The sequence below is a fragment of the Rhinolophus sinicus genome, chromosome 14, assembly GCF_057876585.1.
Source record: "Rhinolophus sinicus isolate RSI-liver-muscle chromosome 14, RSI-T2T, whole genome shotgun sequence".
In the NCBI taxonomy this organism is placed as follows: domain Eukaryota; kingdom Metazoa; phylum Chordata; class Mammalia; order Chiroptera; family Rhinolophidae; genus Rhinolophus; species Rhinolophus sinicus.
The window spans coordinates 67861444-67877688 of NC_142514.1; the positions used below are offsets into that span (position 1 = coordinate 67861444).

At 44.2% G+C, this 16245-nt stretch overlaps 2 protein-coding genes across 5 annotated transcripts in view; one reads left to right on the forward strand and one right to left on the reverse strand.

Annotated features, from left to right (window-relative positions):
* LOC148755719 (uncharacterized) overlaps window positions 1-2952 on the reverse strand; it is a 27758-nt gene extending 24806 nt beyond the window's left edge. Inside the window, exon 1 of one of the 2 annotated variants that reach the window (XM_088791313.1) lies at window positions 2689-2952. In XM_088791313.1, coding sequence (XP_088647439.1) covers window positions 2689-2952 — 264 coding nt within the window. Of the gene's footprint in view, window positions 1-2573 lie in introns of both variants that reach the window. The other variant, XM_088791312.1, reaches the window with a different exon arrangement.
* Window positions 2952-16245, forward strand: part of LRRC8D (leucine rich repeat containing 8 VRAC subunit D) — a 110933-nt gene continuing 97639 nt past the window's right edge. The window contains exon 1 of one of the 3 annotated variants that reach the window (XM_074335115.2): window positions 2952-3222. The gene's annotated coding sequence lies outside the window, so the exon portion shown is untranslated. Of the gene's footprint in view, window positions 3223-3809; window positions 4079-16245 lie in introns of those variants that run through there. The other 2 variants (XM_019753240.3, XM_019753246.3) reach the window with 2 other exon arrangements.

Sequence of the window (16245 nt, forward strand, 5' to 3'; positions counted from 1 at the left end):
GTTTCTGCCACCTCATTCCTGGAGACATGCCTAGTGTAGCCTCAGATTCCTTTTTTTTCAAATCCTATTTCTTAATTTTGAATCCAATGTCCAATCAGTTATTGTCCTTTGCTGCCTCCGTCTCATTTGTTTTTCTTGGGGAAACGGGACGCGGACAGCTTTTTATATCCTAGATTATCAGAGTGATCTTTCATTATTTGTCATTGGTAGAGCTCTTACCAATTTTATCTTTAAAAAAATTATACTACTACTTTTCTTATTATCAAAGTAAATATGTGCTCAACATAAAAACAATTTAAACACACAGAACTTTGCAATAGAAAGTGAATGGCCCTGGTAATCCCACATCCGGAGATAACCACTGTAACTGCCTGTTATGTATGCTTCTCGATTTCTTCTAAGCACACACTTAATAATATGTATAAAAAGACAAGAAATACAAATAAAAGTGGGATCATACTTCTCATATTGTTCTGCACCATCTTTTTTCCCTTACCGATTTTGGACATTCTTCCATGTTGGAACAAGTAGATTTATTTTTTAATAGCTTCTTAAGGGTTTCTTATACATTTCTTGCAGAATTTGCTTAACTAGTTGCCCTACTGGGATTTTTTTATTTTAAGTTTGATTTTTTTAAAAAATTTTTATTGGGGAATATTGGGGAACAGTGTGTTTCTCCCGAACCCATTGGCTCCAAGTCGTTGTCCTTCAATCTAGTTGTGGAGGGCACAGCGCAGCTCCAAGTCCAGTCACCGTTTTCAATCTTTAGTTGCAGGGGGCACAGCCCATCATCCCTTGGGGGAATTGAACCGGCAACCTTGTTGTTAAGAGCTTGTGCTCTAACCAACTGAGCCATCCAGCTGCCCCTCCAGAAGCTCAGCGGCAGCTCGTTGTCTTCAATCTAGTTGTGGATGGCACAGCTCACTGGCCCATGTGGGAATTGAACCGCAACTCTGTTGTTCAGAGCTCGCGCTCTAACCAACTGAGACATCAGGCAGCCCTGGGATTTTGTTATTAGACTTTTACACCATTATGTTTCCACTATTAGAAACAATGCTGTAATAAACACACCTGTACATGTATTTTTTGAAAATAGGTGTATTTCTGAAATACATAAGTTTGGCCAAAAATTTGTTCAAAGTATAAATTCCTAGATGTAGAATTGTCTGGTCAAAGAGCACACATTTATTTTGTCAAAAATTGCCAAATTGTCCTCCAAAGGGATTTATCCAATTTATACTCACATTCTTGTTTCTCCACATTTGACTGTTTTCTATTACTTCTTTCTTTACTCAACTTATACTGATCTTGAAAACATATTTCTCTCAAATCTAGAATCATAGTTTAAAACCTAGGGAAGTTGAAAACATGGCACAAAGTGTGTCTACAGACAGCGAAACATTTCAAATTAATTATAATAGTAGGGTGTTTTCAATCAAAATAGCACACTACTAGATGTTAGCAGTTTTAAAATTGCTCTAAGCTCCCAGATCAGCAAATCCGGTACTGTGATTAGATCACTTGCCACACAGCTCCTGCCCACACACCTCCTTCTTGGCTGGGTGCGTGGAATACAAGAAGCTGCTGGCATGAGAGACAGGGCAAGGAAAGTGAGAAAGCAAGAGGTCAGAAGGGCTCAAAATCTAGTGTCATCTTATAACTAGTCTAGGACAGTCCCTTGAGTGTGTGGTGGACCATTCTGTTCATACTCCTCCCTGTCAGTGGGGCTCTTCTCTACTTCCGGTGCTTGATGAACAAGGGCTCACCATCCAAGGGTCAGGTCTATCACCCCCTTCTTTCTGAAGCCTTTCCTGAAACCCTAGAACACCACGCTCTTTAATGCATCACTATATCTGAACCCACACCTTCCTGAGGACTGAAGAGCATTTAAAAAAAAAATTTTTTTTTTCCGTAAACGTTGATTGAACACTCACTGACATGTAGATTTTGTAGAAGAGAGGTGAAACTTCCCATTGTTCACAGAAATGGGCGGATTCGGATAAAAGGAGTTATCTAAGTATTAGGTTGGAATTATCTGTCTCGTTAAAGCAAACAATTCCAAACATCCCTTCTGACTTTATTTCTTGACCTCTGCTCCTCCCCAGCCATGAAAAAGACTGCAAATATGCGTACTTTGATCTTACAACAAAAACAAGAGGGAAAACTATCAAGTTGGAAAACACCTCTTAGCAGAGGCCAACTTTACATCTGCCTGCTTCAGATACAAGACGTTTTCGGCAAAAACACACACACACACACACACACAAAAAAAAAAAAAACAAAAAAAAAAAACACGGGGGGGGGGCAGACTCAGATTAAAAGAGCTGACTCTCCAGTATATTTTTAATAGCAGTGAAAAAACAAATGAAGCTCGGAAAATATTCGTGCCAAGATAAAGTTGTGTGGGCACCCAATCCCAGGTAAGTAGTTGGTTCTAAGGGTTGGAAGTCGCTTAAATGATTTTTACGCAAATCCTCCCCTACCATTTCATTGCATTTCTCCCCAAGTCTTAATATCAACAGGATAGTTGTAATCAACAGGATAGAGACCTAGGAAGGGGAGTGGTTCCTGACCTTGCCTCGCTCCCGCCAGACAGGGGTTGCGGGGCACCGCGCCCTGCCCAGGTGGGCGTTTGACAGTACTGCGGGGACCGCGATCACGGCTGCCGCTCTTTCCCGCCCCATGCACCTGTTCGGCGTCTCGCAGCTTCTCGCCACCAGTCCCCGACCCTGGGCCACCTAACTCGCCACACATCCAGCGCTGGTCAGCCCGCCCGTCGGGCTGCGGAAGCGCCCCGACCCTCGGAAGGCGCGGCAGAGCAACTAGGGGGAAAGCGCTCGCAATCACATGGAGGCCCAGGCCCGCCCCATTGGCTGCGGCGGAGCCAGTCGCGGCGCTCGCCAGCTGCGGTTGGTCCCGGAGCAGCAGCGCCTGCACGGGCCCGGAGTCCATGTTACGCTTTGTCTAATTCCCCCCGTTACAGAGTCATGTGCTGCTGCTCTGGTCGCCGCCGCTGCCGCCACCCGTGGTGCCCCGGCTCCTCCGCCGCGCTTCGAGGTGGCCGCCGCGGGCGGGGCCGCGGGAGCAGGGTCCAGGGCGCCGCGCGCCTTCGCCGCCCCGCCGCGTCCGGGTGCAGCCGCCGCCCGCCGCAGGTGATGCCGCCACCTCCCGTCTCAGCATAAGCCGTGGCTCGGCGGCCAAGCTGCCCCGGCTGCCCCCCAGGTTGGTGCGCACCTCTCCCGGGCAGGGGCCGAGCGCTGCGCAGGTGGGAGCCGCGCCGGAGCCGGAACGCGCCAGCTCGGCGCAGAGGTTCGGCGCCACGGCCCAAACTCGCAGTGAACGGGAGAGGGAAGGGGGTAGCGGAAGGCGAGCGTGGCCGGGCTAGGCTCCCACCTCTGTCCCCTCAGGCCCGGAGGATTGTTCCGCTTTGGGCAATTGGAGTGGCGGGCGCTTGGGCCGCGGGCGGTGGGCCCTGCGGGCGGAGAGGCCGGCCTGCCTCTCTCCGGCTCTCCCTTGCGCGCGCTCCCCTCTCTCGCCTCCCTCCGCCCAGTTGAAGGGCGAGGATACCGGGGTAGGGCTCCGCTGATTCCTTCTGGAGGTGGGTGTTTGGTGTCTGGCCTTGCTGGCCGGGTGCCCAGAAGGTGAGCCCTTTAACTTCTCCAGAAACGCCTCCCAGTCGCCTCCTTCCCGCGCCGGGTGGGCTGGGCGGGGAATCGAGGGCCGCGGCCCGCCCCCAGAGCTGGGAGGGGGGAGCCGGGGGCCCGCAGGTGCACCCAGCCCGCCGCGGGCCATCTCCGGGTTGGGTACCGGTATAATCCGCTTCTAGCTTGTTTGGAAGCGTGGGCACTTGGGAGCGGGACTTCTACTCGAATCCTGCCCAGGGGCTTGGAAAGGAGGATTGCGGGGGGCGGTTGCCCAGATAACCATCACCTCCGCTTACTGGAGGGTTGATAGGGGCCTTCCTCTTTCTGGGGTCCTTTATTTGGGGTATCTCTTACGGATGAAGAAATAAGGTTTTTGATTTCTTTAAAAGCCAACCGCAGTGAAGAAAAGCTGCTGCAGGTCGAGGGGAGGAGAGGTAGGTCCCTGCTGGAGAGGGAGAGGTGGGGTGTGGGATCCCACTGGGTATGCACTTGGGGGGGAGTGTGTGGCACAAGGTTGGGGGGTAGGGTTTCTGGAAAGAAAAAGTGCAAAGGTGAGAGGGAGGGATCTCTCAGGAGGTAAACAGAGAATAGATATTGGAGAGCCCTAGCCGGCGGCCGTGGGGCCCACTCGAGTTACTTGGGCTCATACATAGCTGCTTTTGCTTTGCAGATTTCTTCCTTTCCTCCTTGACTTTGAAAAATATTTTTTGTTAGGCAAAGGAAGCTATAAGAACACATTTTGAGAGATACAGTAGTAAAGAGAGCTGACGTCTGGAAACTTAGCAGCTTTAATTAGAAAATTACATTTAGTCAGTGTTTATTGAGCACCTATTTTGTGTTCTGTGCTGGACTGGACGTTGCAAGAGTCTGGACAGGGAGGGAATTCCCGTCTACAGTAATGGTGAGTGCTATTTATTATACCTCATAAAAAACCAAAGGGCGCTTCCAAGTGCCAAGTATGACAGTGATTCAGACCTTCCCCGCCAAAACTCGTAAGGCCTCTGCTTCTTACAAACCTGTGAGAACGATCTTGCACCATAACCAGTAAATGGGGTCTTCAGAGAGCATTTGTTTATACAGTTCATAAATACTGAACAAATACCTACCATCAGCTAGGACAGGATTAGAATTGTTGCTTCTGTCTTGAACATTAAAAATGCAAGAGCGAGATAGGAAAGATCCTGAGATGAAAATGAGATGAAAATTAGGTAGTTAAAATACGGATCTGGCAAAGTTGATTTGGAGTGTCTGGTCTCTGTAGGTTATTTAGGGAGGCTCCCATGAAATGATTAAGTAGTCCATGGAGATGAGGGGGAAAAAATTCAAAATCTTGAATTGGCACGGCTTACTTATGTATTTGAATATTTGATCTTAGATTTGGCTCATTTATATTGAGGTGTGTGTGTACTTTGCTGGTTAAAACTTAACACCTTAGGAGGTTGGAGAAGAAACTGTCCTTAGGTGACCCAGTACCCCAGACTCTTCCATTACCATGCTGAGCAGCGTATGACACAGTAAAAGTATTGAGCCATATTTGTATCTTTTTCTCCCTGCCAAGGTTTACAGAATTAAAAAAAAAAAAGTGGTCAAAACTTGGCTTTTTTTCCCTTTATTTTCATATTGTGTGGAGCTTTTTTGATTGATTTTAGAAAATTTTGATGTTTTGTCATGTCCCAATAGCTAAATTGTTTTGGTAGCTATCTTTTGGAAATGAGACTTGGTTTGATCTCAGTACTGTAAGTAAATTAGCACTAGCTATGAAAAAGTAAAGTTTTGTCAAAACTGTACTCATGACCACATATGTTCTTGAAATGGTAGTTGGGAAGGGATTTTGTTGTATTTTCGTGCATAATTGGAGTTGCTGTTTGACGTTCTAAGAAACAGCAGTCAGTATTGAGTGTCAGCAGTAAGCAGAGAACCAGAGTGCGTGGTGCCATGATGCCTTAATAAGGAAGGAGAAGATTTTTGAACTAACAGAGGGCAGGTAAGACAAGTGCGCATGAGGACACCACCAGAAGGAAACAATTGAATTTGTCTAGGAAGCCAAGGAATACTGAAGTGGAAAGGCTGTATGGAGCCAGATGGAAGTGCTGTGTTCCATGGAGAAGCAGGAAGGAGCGCACATTCGGGGAAGCTTTGAGGTCTGTCAGAGGTCAACTATAGTAAATAGGTTTGCCTGGCTGGAGCAGAGACCGTGACTGATGAAGGAAGGTAGAGGGAATCTAGTTAGTGGAAAACTTGAACCATAGGACAGTGGTGTTAATCATTTGTCTCAAGAAGAGTGGTTCTCAACAGGAGGTGGTTTTGCCTCCCAGCAGACCTTTGGCAATGCCTGGAGACATTTTTGCTTGTCATAACTGGGAGGCAGGTGATACTGACATCTAGTGTGGGTTGATACTAAACATCCTCCAGTTCCCAGGTTATTGCCCCACAACAAAGAATTATCTTGTCTAAAATGTAAGTTGTGCTAGGGTTGAGGAACCCTGCTCAAGACAGTGAACGTAAAGGCCACTGTAAAGAAGCTACGTCTCAGAATAGGCCTTGAAGGTCATCACCTTCTTGACGCGTGAGGAAAGACACTGAGGTTAGGAAGCCAATCCAGGAGACTTCTGCTGTGCTCAGGCCTGATGTGATGAGGATTTGGGCAAATCCTAATCATAAGAAAAGGGCATTTTCAAGAGATCATGGCAGATGAGCTAGCAGGGCAGTGTAATACTGGGTAAGCAGGGAGTCACAATCAGAACTGGAATTTTAGAGAGGCCTTGGTCTAACTTTAGTACATTCTTACGCTTGTTAGGCAGCCTCTGTTTAAACTCCCCAAGGAGCAGGGAACTCTGTTAAGTGTCCTCACTTAGCATCTTCGATAGGTTCTGCAACTTTAAGTGAAACAATACGTAAAAAAGCCTATTTTACCATATGCTAATTGATATAAACAAGTGTTGAGTTCCTGTGGCATCTCATCAACATTGTAATGAAAGGGCTTTGAATGAAATGACATTATTCAAGGACCTGCTGTACTTTTGAAGGCATGTCATTATATCTTTGGACTGTGTGTGTGATTATTATTTGAGCTGAAGACTGCTTCCTTGAAACTTTGTTTCCATGGATTCTGTTGCTCTGGAACTGCCCACTTCCTTCCATAGGATAGCCCTTTGAATGCACAAAGACAGTATGATGTCGCCCTCCCCCTAATTAACTTTTCTCAATGCAAAATAATCCCAACTCTTCCACAGTCCTGCATGGGACATGGTTTCTAGGTGTCTTGTCAGTTCGTCAGCATCTCATGGAGAGTGATGAGTGTCTGGAATAGAATGTGGTAATTGAGATGTGATGTGGTCACCCCAGAGTATAGTACGACAGCTGTTTCTTGACACCAAGGAATAAGCATCTACTTACTGCAGGTTAAGCTTACAAAACTGCCCTTTGTTTTTTTTAAAAACCAGTGCTCAGCACAGACTCATGTATAGGTTCTGGATAGTCAAAACTCCCAGATATTTGTTGTATGAGCTGCTGCATCCTGTGTGTGTGTGTGTGTGTGTGTGTGTGTGTGTGTGTGAGAGAGAGAGAGAGAGAGAGAGAGAGAGAGAGAGAGAGAGAGAGAGAAAGTTAGTTGAATGGAAGTCTTTTGGTTTGTTTGGTTGGTTTTTGTCCCTGTTCAGTGCTATCCTGTTTATTTTGGTCCAGTCTTTAGTCCTTTTGAGATTTTAAAATCTTGATTCTGCCTTCTAATCATGAGAGAGGAGTGGAATGACTTTGCCAAAAGCTTTGTAGTCACTAATATTAATACTACTACACGAAACCTAGTAGTTTGGCACTTCTGGTCCTATTTGAGAGCTGGGGGTGCTTAGTGATAGAAGTGAATTCCAGGGGTTGGTTAGCCCTGACTTTAGAGTCTTCTGAGAAATTTGTGTTCATGGCCAAACTATGTTGCATTTAGTTCTTGCTAATGTTTTTAGCTGAGGTGCCCTTTTTAAATTATTTGAGTCTGTTGCAAGGTTCTGAAATCTGTACTCCATCCTCTGTGGTCTTTGTAATTCTGTTAAGACATCTAGCAGAGAAATTCTGATGTTCTGTTCAAATCTAACGCTTGCCAGATCTGAGTTGCTTTTGAAATTTGTGAAGAGGTAAACAGGATAACTGGTACTGGCAAAAACCATGTATATAAATTTGGTTCCCACTCAGGCTAAGCTTTTCTTCTTTTCTTTTTGCTAGTATGCCCAAAATACTTAATTAGTGACAGCTTTACATTTGGAGAAGGAGAGAGGATTGAGGCTTAGAAATAAGCCATTTTCCCAGAACTAGGCTTTAGCTTGTCACTGATGTAATTTCACACTTATCAGATTTCATTGAGAAGACATTAGGAAATTACCATTCTCAATGTCTTTTGAAGCAGGCAGGTCAGAAATCCTCAGTGACTTGGTGCCCAATTCTCCAAATGTTCTAGAGCTCTCCAACAAACTAGATTTAAATAAATTATTTGGCTCGGGTGGCAGCCATCCAATAGTGTTGAGAGTGCTAGAACAAAATTCCAGCTCTCAGAGCCAACGTGTGCAGCCTCTTGGTTCTATATGATTATCGTGCCCGAGCCCTTGCTGGTGTGTTGTCTGTCCAGATAGGACAGTGTGCTTGCTCTCCCTTCCGTACTGGTCCACATGGGAAACCGATCTAGGTCGTTGGAGACGAAGTATCCATATTCCTGGGAGAAGAAGGGATGTTTGGTGAATATTTGAGACTTCTTGAGTGGGAAGATATTTGAAAACCTTTAGATGATGTTCTTTTATATTTTCAAAGGCTCTATCAAGGTTGAAGTCCCCTTGGGATTAAGGATGCCGTGTATCATTTTGAATAGAAAGATAGAACTTTATAGCTGGAAGGGATCAACACATGAATTTTATAGATGAGAAAATCGAGGCACAGGCAGGTGATGTGATTAGCTACCGCTTACAAATGTAGTGACAGGGCAAGCATTTGACTCTATCTGCCTATCTAAGGCCACAAATAAAGCTTTCTTAGGAAAAAAAAAAGACTAGCAATTCTTGGGCACTCTATTTTCACAAAGTGCTAGAATTAGAAAATATTTCGTTTTCTATTGATAATACAAAATATTGAGTATTATTATAACATGTATACTACCTACTTCCAGAAAAAAAAGATTTCTAAGGATAAAAGATGTCTCTTCTGCTTAGAGCTGTGTAAACAGTGGGGTCCCTCAGGTCTTATTTACATAATTGCTCCAAAAGAAGGAGCACCCAGTGGAATTTTCTAGGTTTACAGATGACAGTAAGCTCTTCTGAATTATGAAATATCCAACCAATGGGGATGTACTCCAGGGAAACCATCCTGGGGTGTGTTAGTCATCAGAAGATTTGCAGGTGAGTTTCTTTGTGGGCAAATATGAGGTCAGGTATTAAAGGGGAAACTATGGAACTCTCACAGGATGGTGTTTTGGTGGGAAAACCCAAGAAAGGGCTTCAAAAATATTTTCACAATGTTGTTCCACTTGCTGTTGGAGATTACAAAGGACGGGATGCTAAGCTTCCAAAAAAAGATTTTGGAAACAAAACAGAAAACACAGTCTTAATTGAGTTTCCGCTGTGCTTTGTTCACAGCATGGGCACCGGACTTTAGGAAAGACACCGGAGCTGGAATGACCAATGTCACGGCACCGAGAAATTGTAGATATTCCTGCTAGAATGGAAGCACCATGCGAGCAGGGCCTTGTCCATTTATTTTTCTGATAAAAAACTATTTGGATTTCTAGCATCTAGAAAGACGACCGCTGGGAGGAGATGTTATTGAAGCCCATGAAATCACAGGGTAGGGACCAAGGAAACCTGGATTAGTCACCTAATCCCAGCAAACCTGAATGTGGTGTGTCAATTGCCTGCTTCTTTGTCTCCATCTCCCGTACTCTGTGCTGAGGGCAGGGGTGTACCTGTGTTCTCCTCTGATTTCCTAGTGTCCCACATATGGCAGGCCCTCCGTTTGTATTTGTCGCCTGTAGGAATGCATGAAGAGGTACACCTCAAAGCTTTATAAGGCATAAATTCAGGATGGATGCAAAAAAATATGGTACCAATTTTTCTTAACCGTGGCTGGCATCAGAATCATTCTGGGGAATACAGTTTCTATCTGAAGTTGGGAATGCTTGTATGTGGAGGGCCGATTTAAGTGATCGGTGGATTTTTTATTGTGAGGGTGGCTGGCACCCCTAACCCTAACCCTCACGTTGTTAAGGAAGTAGTGTATTTTAAAGCTACATGAGCCCAGCCGGACCTTTCCCCATACATATTGAATCAGAATGGCTGGGGCTGGAGTTCCAGTTTGAAAAGAACCCTTCCTGCCCCCAAGTGATTCTGATGTGACAAGACTGAGAACCACCATCTTACATAGTCCTATGTAAAGGCGGGGCAATGACTCAAGATACCTTCAAAAAGGCCTTGAAACATTCGTGGCTGTCCACATCCCACAATGGAGACACGCCAGGTGTGAAATCCCACAACTGATTATTAAGACAAACAAGAAGCTTTGAAGATAAATCTGTATCCTTGGAAGGTGATGACCAAGACAGTGGATGTGCCACAGTGTGGTTCTTGGTGCCCCTGTGAGACACTGCATCCTGGACTGGAGGACATGGTGGGCCCGCCTGGCAATCCATTCTTGAGCAGTCATTTCCTGAGTGGGTCTGTGATGACAATTGAACCAGCCTGTGCAAAAATGAGAATCGAGACAATGCAACAAGCTTTTCAGTTTTAATTTTAGTGCTAAGTTTATTCAATTAAAAGGGTCTTATTTTTATTTATTTTTTTATAGCTTGCATTGTCCTTCCTACTTTAAGGGGTTAGTATTTTTTTTCTTTTATGAAAGGATAGCAATGGTTTGCTTTTTGGTGTCATTCCTTAGTCACCCTGGCAATTTGATGACAGTTTTCCTTTTAAAGATTTTTTTTTTTTTTTTACTGGTCCATGAAATCAAAAGTCTGGGAGCTACGACTGCTCTCAGGTTTTCAAGATGTCGGTATCTTCCTCTTGACACCTGCTATTGGAGAAGGCTCACAAATACCAATGTTCGATTTCGTTATGAACATTTCATGTCTTAAAAACATGTTTACTTTCCTCTTCTGCTTGTTGGTAACAGAACTTTGCCAGAGAAAGCTTCAGCCACCCTTAAATCCCATTGCTAAATCTCAGCATCAAGAGATCACCAATACTGCAGTGAATTCTACAAAACAGAAGAAAGGAAGTGCAAGGCAAGCCCCCCTTCTCTCTGAAAGATGTTGCCCAACAGAAAGGTTCCTCTCCAGATCTCACTCAGTGGAGACCAGGCCCATCGATGACATTGGGTCAGGACCCAGGAAATGCCATTTGTCAAAATTCTCTTCACTGCTTTTCTTAGAACCCAATTTAGGAAATGTTTGAAAATTAAAATTCTCTGGAAAATGGCCTCCATGATGCTTTCAATGGCACCCTACTGAATAAGCTTTTAAAATCAGTTTGTTATAAGATATAACTCGTTTTTGTAAACATAACTGGTCAAGAATCGATTGAACAATTACGGAATACCCAAAGTTAATAATAATAACAACAATTTATTAGGCTTTCACTGATTGTCCAAACCTGTGCCATAGAATTTACATCCGTTCTCATTTAATCCTCAAAACAATCCTCAGTGGACAGTGGTCTGAGTCTCATTTTACAGATGAGGTAAGCCTGAGAGGTAACTGAGGCTTGAGACGTCATGTGATTTGCAAAAAAATCACACAGAAGTGGTAGAGGTGAGGTTTGAAACTAGTCTTGTTTCTTTCAAAGTCCATTCTCTTATTTAATGTACTCTTCTCATTTCTCTTAGATCTTTCTTTGCATTCATTTTATAATACCTATTAATATTTCTGTTAAAAAGACAAAAAGGAGAATCAGATTTTGAGGTATAAGGGATCTTACAGCTTGTCTAGTTCATGCTCCTCACTTATGGGTCAGATCTGAAACGTAGGAACACAGCTAGGAGAGTAGAGCAGTAGTGGTGCCCAGGTCTTCAGGCTTCCAGGCGGCTGTTTTGGTCAGCGCACAGTAGTTTTAGAAAATACCAACCCATTGGTAACACCATTTCAGGGAAAATTGATCCTAGAATTGAGAGGGTAATTTAAATAATTTGTTTTGGTGTTTTCTCTAGCCCTATTCTCTTTTATCACCAATTGTTGGTAGAATGCCACTTGTAACAGTACACACTCAACACCTTCCTCATAATTAGGTCTGACCCTACAGTAACTACTGTACATAAATATATAAAGATGGAGCTAATATTTGTTAAGGTGTTAAGACCAAATACTTGTTGAGTGAATGCTATAACAAATACACGCAGTCAAAACAAATAATCATTATTCATATCCTCTTAGTGAATAAATGAATAAATATCCATATATTTATACATAGTCTGTTTTATTTAGAGAGGTATTATGCCCAACTATAATCTTTTCAGTAGAGTGAATTCATTCTGTTAGAGTTTCTACTGTAATGGTTTTATTTTACATATTAACACGTAACCAATACTAAAACACAAATTGGGAAATGGTCTGCAGTGTTACAGAGCTTGTACAAATGCACCCCTTCCTGTGCACACACGCGGAGAAGGGGAGAAAGAGAGAGATACTAGTAGCTAATGGCCAGGGGTCTCAGCAAATACCAAATGCTGCCTGATGTGGGCCTCACATAAGATGATTTATGGCAGCTGGTACTCAACCTTGGGGTAGGGTGATGGAGTGGGGGCAGTGGGCATGTGCTGAACTAGAAAATGCAGGTCCTGTCTAAAGGGGGTCTGTTCAGCAGATCTATTCAGCAGCCAATTGTTGCCATATGGGAATGTGGGCCAGTCTTGCCAGATCTTCTGATTTTTCACTGCAAACCAGAAATCTGGATTATGACATTAAAATCGCCTAATTTTAAAAGGTTGGCTAACTCGATACTTTAAATACTTCCTGCAGACCAAACAAAATAGCTTTGTGGGCTAGATAACAGCCTGTGGGCTTTGACCCTTAGAGGTGCATAGCCCTTTAGTGGCCAGGTAAACAGAAGTATAGGAGTTGAATAAAAGCACAATACACTTTTAAAAATCAGTTTAATAGTAACGATTTCTGCCCTTTAAGTTTGGTATGGATGCATTGGAAGGGGTTTTGGGGTTGTCCTGCTGAGGAGTCGTAGACTCTGGGAGAAATGTGTAGGCTGTGGGAATGTAGCATCAAGCAGAAGATGACCTGAGTAGGGGGGCGGGGAGTGGGGGTGCAGGCGGGCCCGGTGGTAAGAGAATGAAGTGGTAAGTGCCACTTGGAAGTGAGGAAAGATCATTTATCCGGGAAGGTACGGGAAGAGAAAGATTACTCTGTATCTTAAAGATGATCTGGGGGTAATAGGGAAGAGAGGGAGAACAAAGAGGAGCCCTTACATGAGAAAGGGAAAATTGTGACCCGATCAATATTTAGAAATAATGCAGGCTCTGTGTGGGTGGGCAGAGTGCTGTTTTGCTGTTCCTAGTGTGTGCCCGTTACTTTGTGTTGTGGCTTCTGCAAAAGGAGAATTGGAGTGAAAGAGAAGGGAAAGGGTTTATGTCAGAAGGGAGAATATAGAATGAGGAAAAGAAGAGGGAACTAACTACAGAACAGCTGATATCAGAGAGTAAACCAAGAAATGTTTGCGTTGTAGAAAGTTGGCATCTTCGAGCACAAACCAACCCTCATTGTTTGCCCCCACACCCCAGCTTTGTCTGAGTGGGGATGCATGGCAGCCCCCAGCTCTCAGCTGGCACTGGACACCAGCTTGTTTCTCATGGAGGGCTAGTGTGTCCAGCATCACCGGGAGCAGCTGGCACAGTCCCTTTGTGTGGCGTTAGTGCATGCAAGCTGCATTTGCTCGGTCAGGGCCCACTGCTTGGAGAACGATGCAGGCTGAGATTCAGTTCTCTCCCTGGCTGGGTGCCCCTGTGCAGGACACGCCCTCAGAGCCCTGTTATCAGCCTGCCAGTGCTTCTGTCTTTAGTTGTATCTGCTCTTCTGGGGAAAATCCTTCCATCGTGTAAGTATTGTTTGTTGTACACATGCCCTGTTTCAAAGAGAGGAGAGGTGCTATCTTAGCAGATCTCTATTGCTAGCTCAGTCTGGACTCGTCGCTTGAGAGGGGATTTTTTTAAAGCGTTTTTCTCTTAATCATCCCACGTATAGCACATTGTTCCTGGAATTTCAGCATTTTCTGGGAAAGAAACCTTTTGATTCATCAGCAGGTTTTATTCCAGTCCTTAGGACGGTCATCGCTGTGTGACTGGAACCACGTCTTTGTCAGCTGGTGTCACGTTACATGTTTAACACTTTGGCTGATTTCAGAAATAAAAAACACGTTTTAAAAATGTGCCCCCACATTCGTTTAATGCAATAAGGGTCTTTGTGTTTTCTCATTATGGAAGCTGGTTTGTAGTTATTGAGAGCATGGGTACAGATTTGCTGGCACTGTTGCTGGGAAGAATGAAAATTCTTCAAATTCCACTGTTTGTTCTAGGGACTCTAGTCCACAGAATGGAAATCCTGGAAGATCCTATCAGGAAGTGAAACTTGTAAATAATCTTTGTGCTGATTTGGGACATTACGGATTAACAAATTGTACGAGAAGTCTTCTTTCCCTATTTATAAAATATTAGGTTGGTGCAAAAGGGATTATAGGTTTTGCGATTATTTTTAACCTTTTAAACCTCAATTACTTTTGCACCAACCTAATACACTTAAAGAACAGAATCGTAGAGACTATTCTGGAAGTGATAATAGGAAACACTTATGTCGTACTCACACGTGCCTGGCACTGTTTGGGGGCACTTTACATGTATTAGCTCATTTACTCCTCCCAACAGCTCATTTTGTAGCAGAGGAAATTGAGGCCCCGTTCCCCAGTCTGGCCGCACTTTCCCAATTACCGTGAGCGGCCAAGGACCGAACCCAAGTAGCTGTGGCCTCAGGAGCTGTGCTTTTGAGGACTGCATTATTGCATCTGTACTCTCTTACAACAAGGGTCATTATCTTTGCTTTAGAAACTTCTTTTGCTTTCCACATGACCCCAGCTTTAAACTTAGGATCAAGGTTTGATTTTAAAAATTGAAGAAAATTATACTCCTTTCTTCCTATCTCCTCCCCAAATGAAACGGACGAGCAAAATTGTCAGGAGACAATTTATATCTAGGAACAGAAAGCTGACGGGTCTTTCTGGAGCACTGCACTAAAATACCAGACTGACCATTCTCAGGGCTGCAGTTGGGGCCTTGTTGCTGTGACAGCCGTCACTCTTGGCACCAGAATTGTTTTTAAGAGCACAGAAACCTTTACCTTTACAACTAGTGGATTTGCTGAGCTGCTGAAAACGTTTTTAAAATTGCTTTTCACAATTACGATAGGGCCATGGGAAGGACCAAAGATTTGGAGCTTAGAGGCCTTGAGTTCTGGTCCTGGCACGCTCTTCTACGGACTGTGACCTCGGATTTCTCAAGACTTGGGTTGCATCCCCTGCAAATGGTGGAAGGGCTAATAACGGCAACATGATTGGTTTGGTGAGGAGAAGAAACTATTCTGTGTAACAGTACTTTCCTAACACCAGTAGCCATGCTTATTAGGCAGTGAGTGGACCAGCATGTCCTCTGGGAGTCTTGGAAGTCATTTTCCGTGGGTGAGTGGGTGAGGTGGATGCTTGAGGGGTTGGGGAAGGTTTGCGTTCTGAACTTAACTTCCCTGCTCTCTCTTTACCTGTATTGCAGTGTGCACGATGGTGTGGGTGGCGACTCATTCTCTGGCCCAAACTGCTTCTCCTTGGTTTTTCCCCCTCCTACTTTGGGCTCCCCTCCAGTTTGCCAACAAAGTGCTGTTTGTTGTGAGGGTGAAGCAGGCGATTCTCTGGGCAGCGACACTGTGGCTGCAGGCAGTTACTGTACGTAGGGCAAAGCTGAAAAGCCAGGCTGGAGGAGGAGGGACGCCGACGGGGCTTGTTCCTTAGGATTTTGTACTTTGATTTTTGAAGGAAAGAAAGGGGAGTAAGAGATGACTTCTCAATAGAAATATTATGAAAGGCCCTTCATAACAGAACAAAATTGGGAAGGAGAAAGGACTTTAAGAAATCAGTGCTTATTACTTTGAAAGCAAATGCTTCTGCTCTCTCTCTCTCTCTCTCTCTCTCTCTGTCAAATGCCTTTTGAGCACTTACCATGTCTGCAATGTATTCTAGGAAGCTAGGAAACAAAAGTTAATAACAACAGCTGTCATTTTGGTGCATGTTAGGTGGTCTGCATTGGGCCAAACACTTCTTGTGTTGTGTCCTCACATCAGTCATGAGGGTAGGTTTCATTTTGGGGGGATTATAAAAGGATTCTAAATCAAGGATTATAAAATTGAGGCTCAGTGTGTTCAAATACCTACCAAGAGGTACAGGACTAGTAAGTAACTGGAAGAACTAAACGTTGAACCTAGTTCTGTATGGAAGATGAGTAAGAAAGCCCCTGCTTTTGGGGGGAGAATAGTGGGTAAACAACTTAGTATAATTCAGTGTACCATGCAGTATATGCTGTAATTCCTGCACAAGCTGAA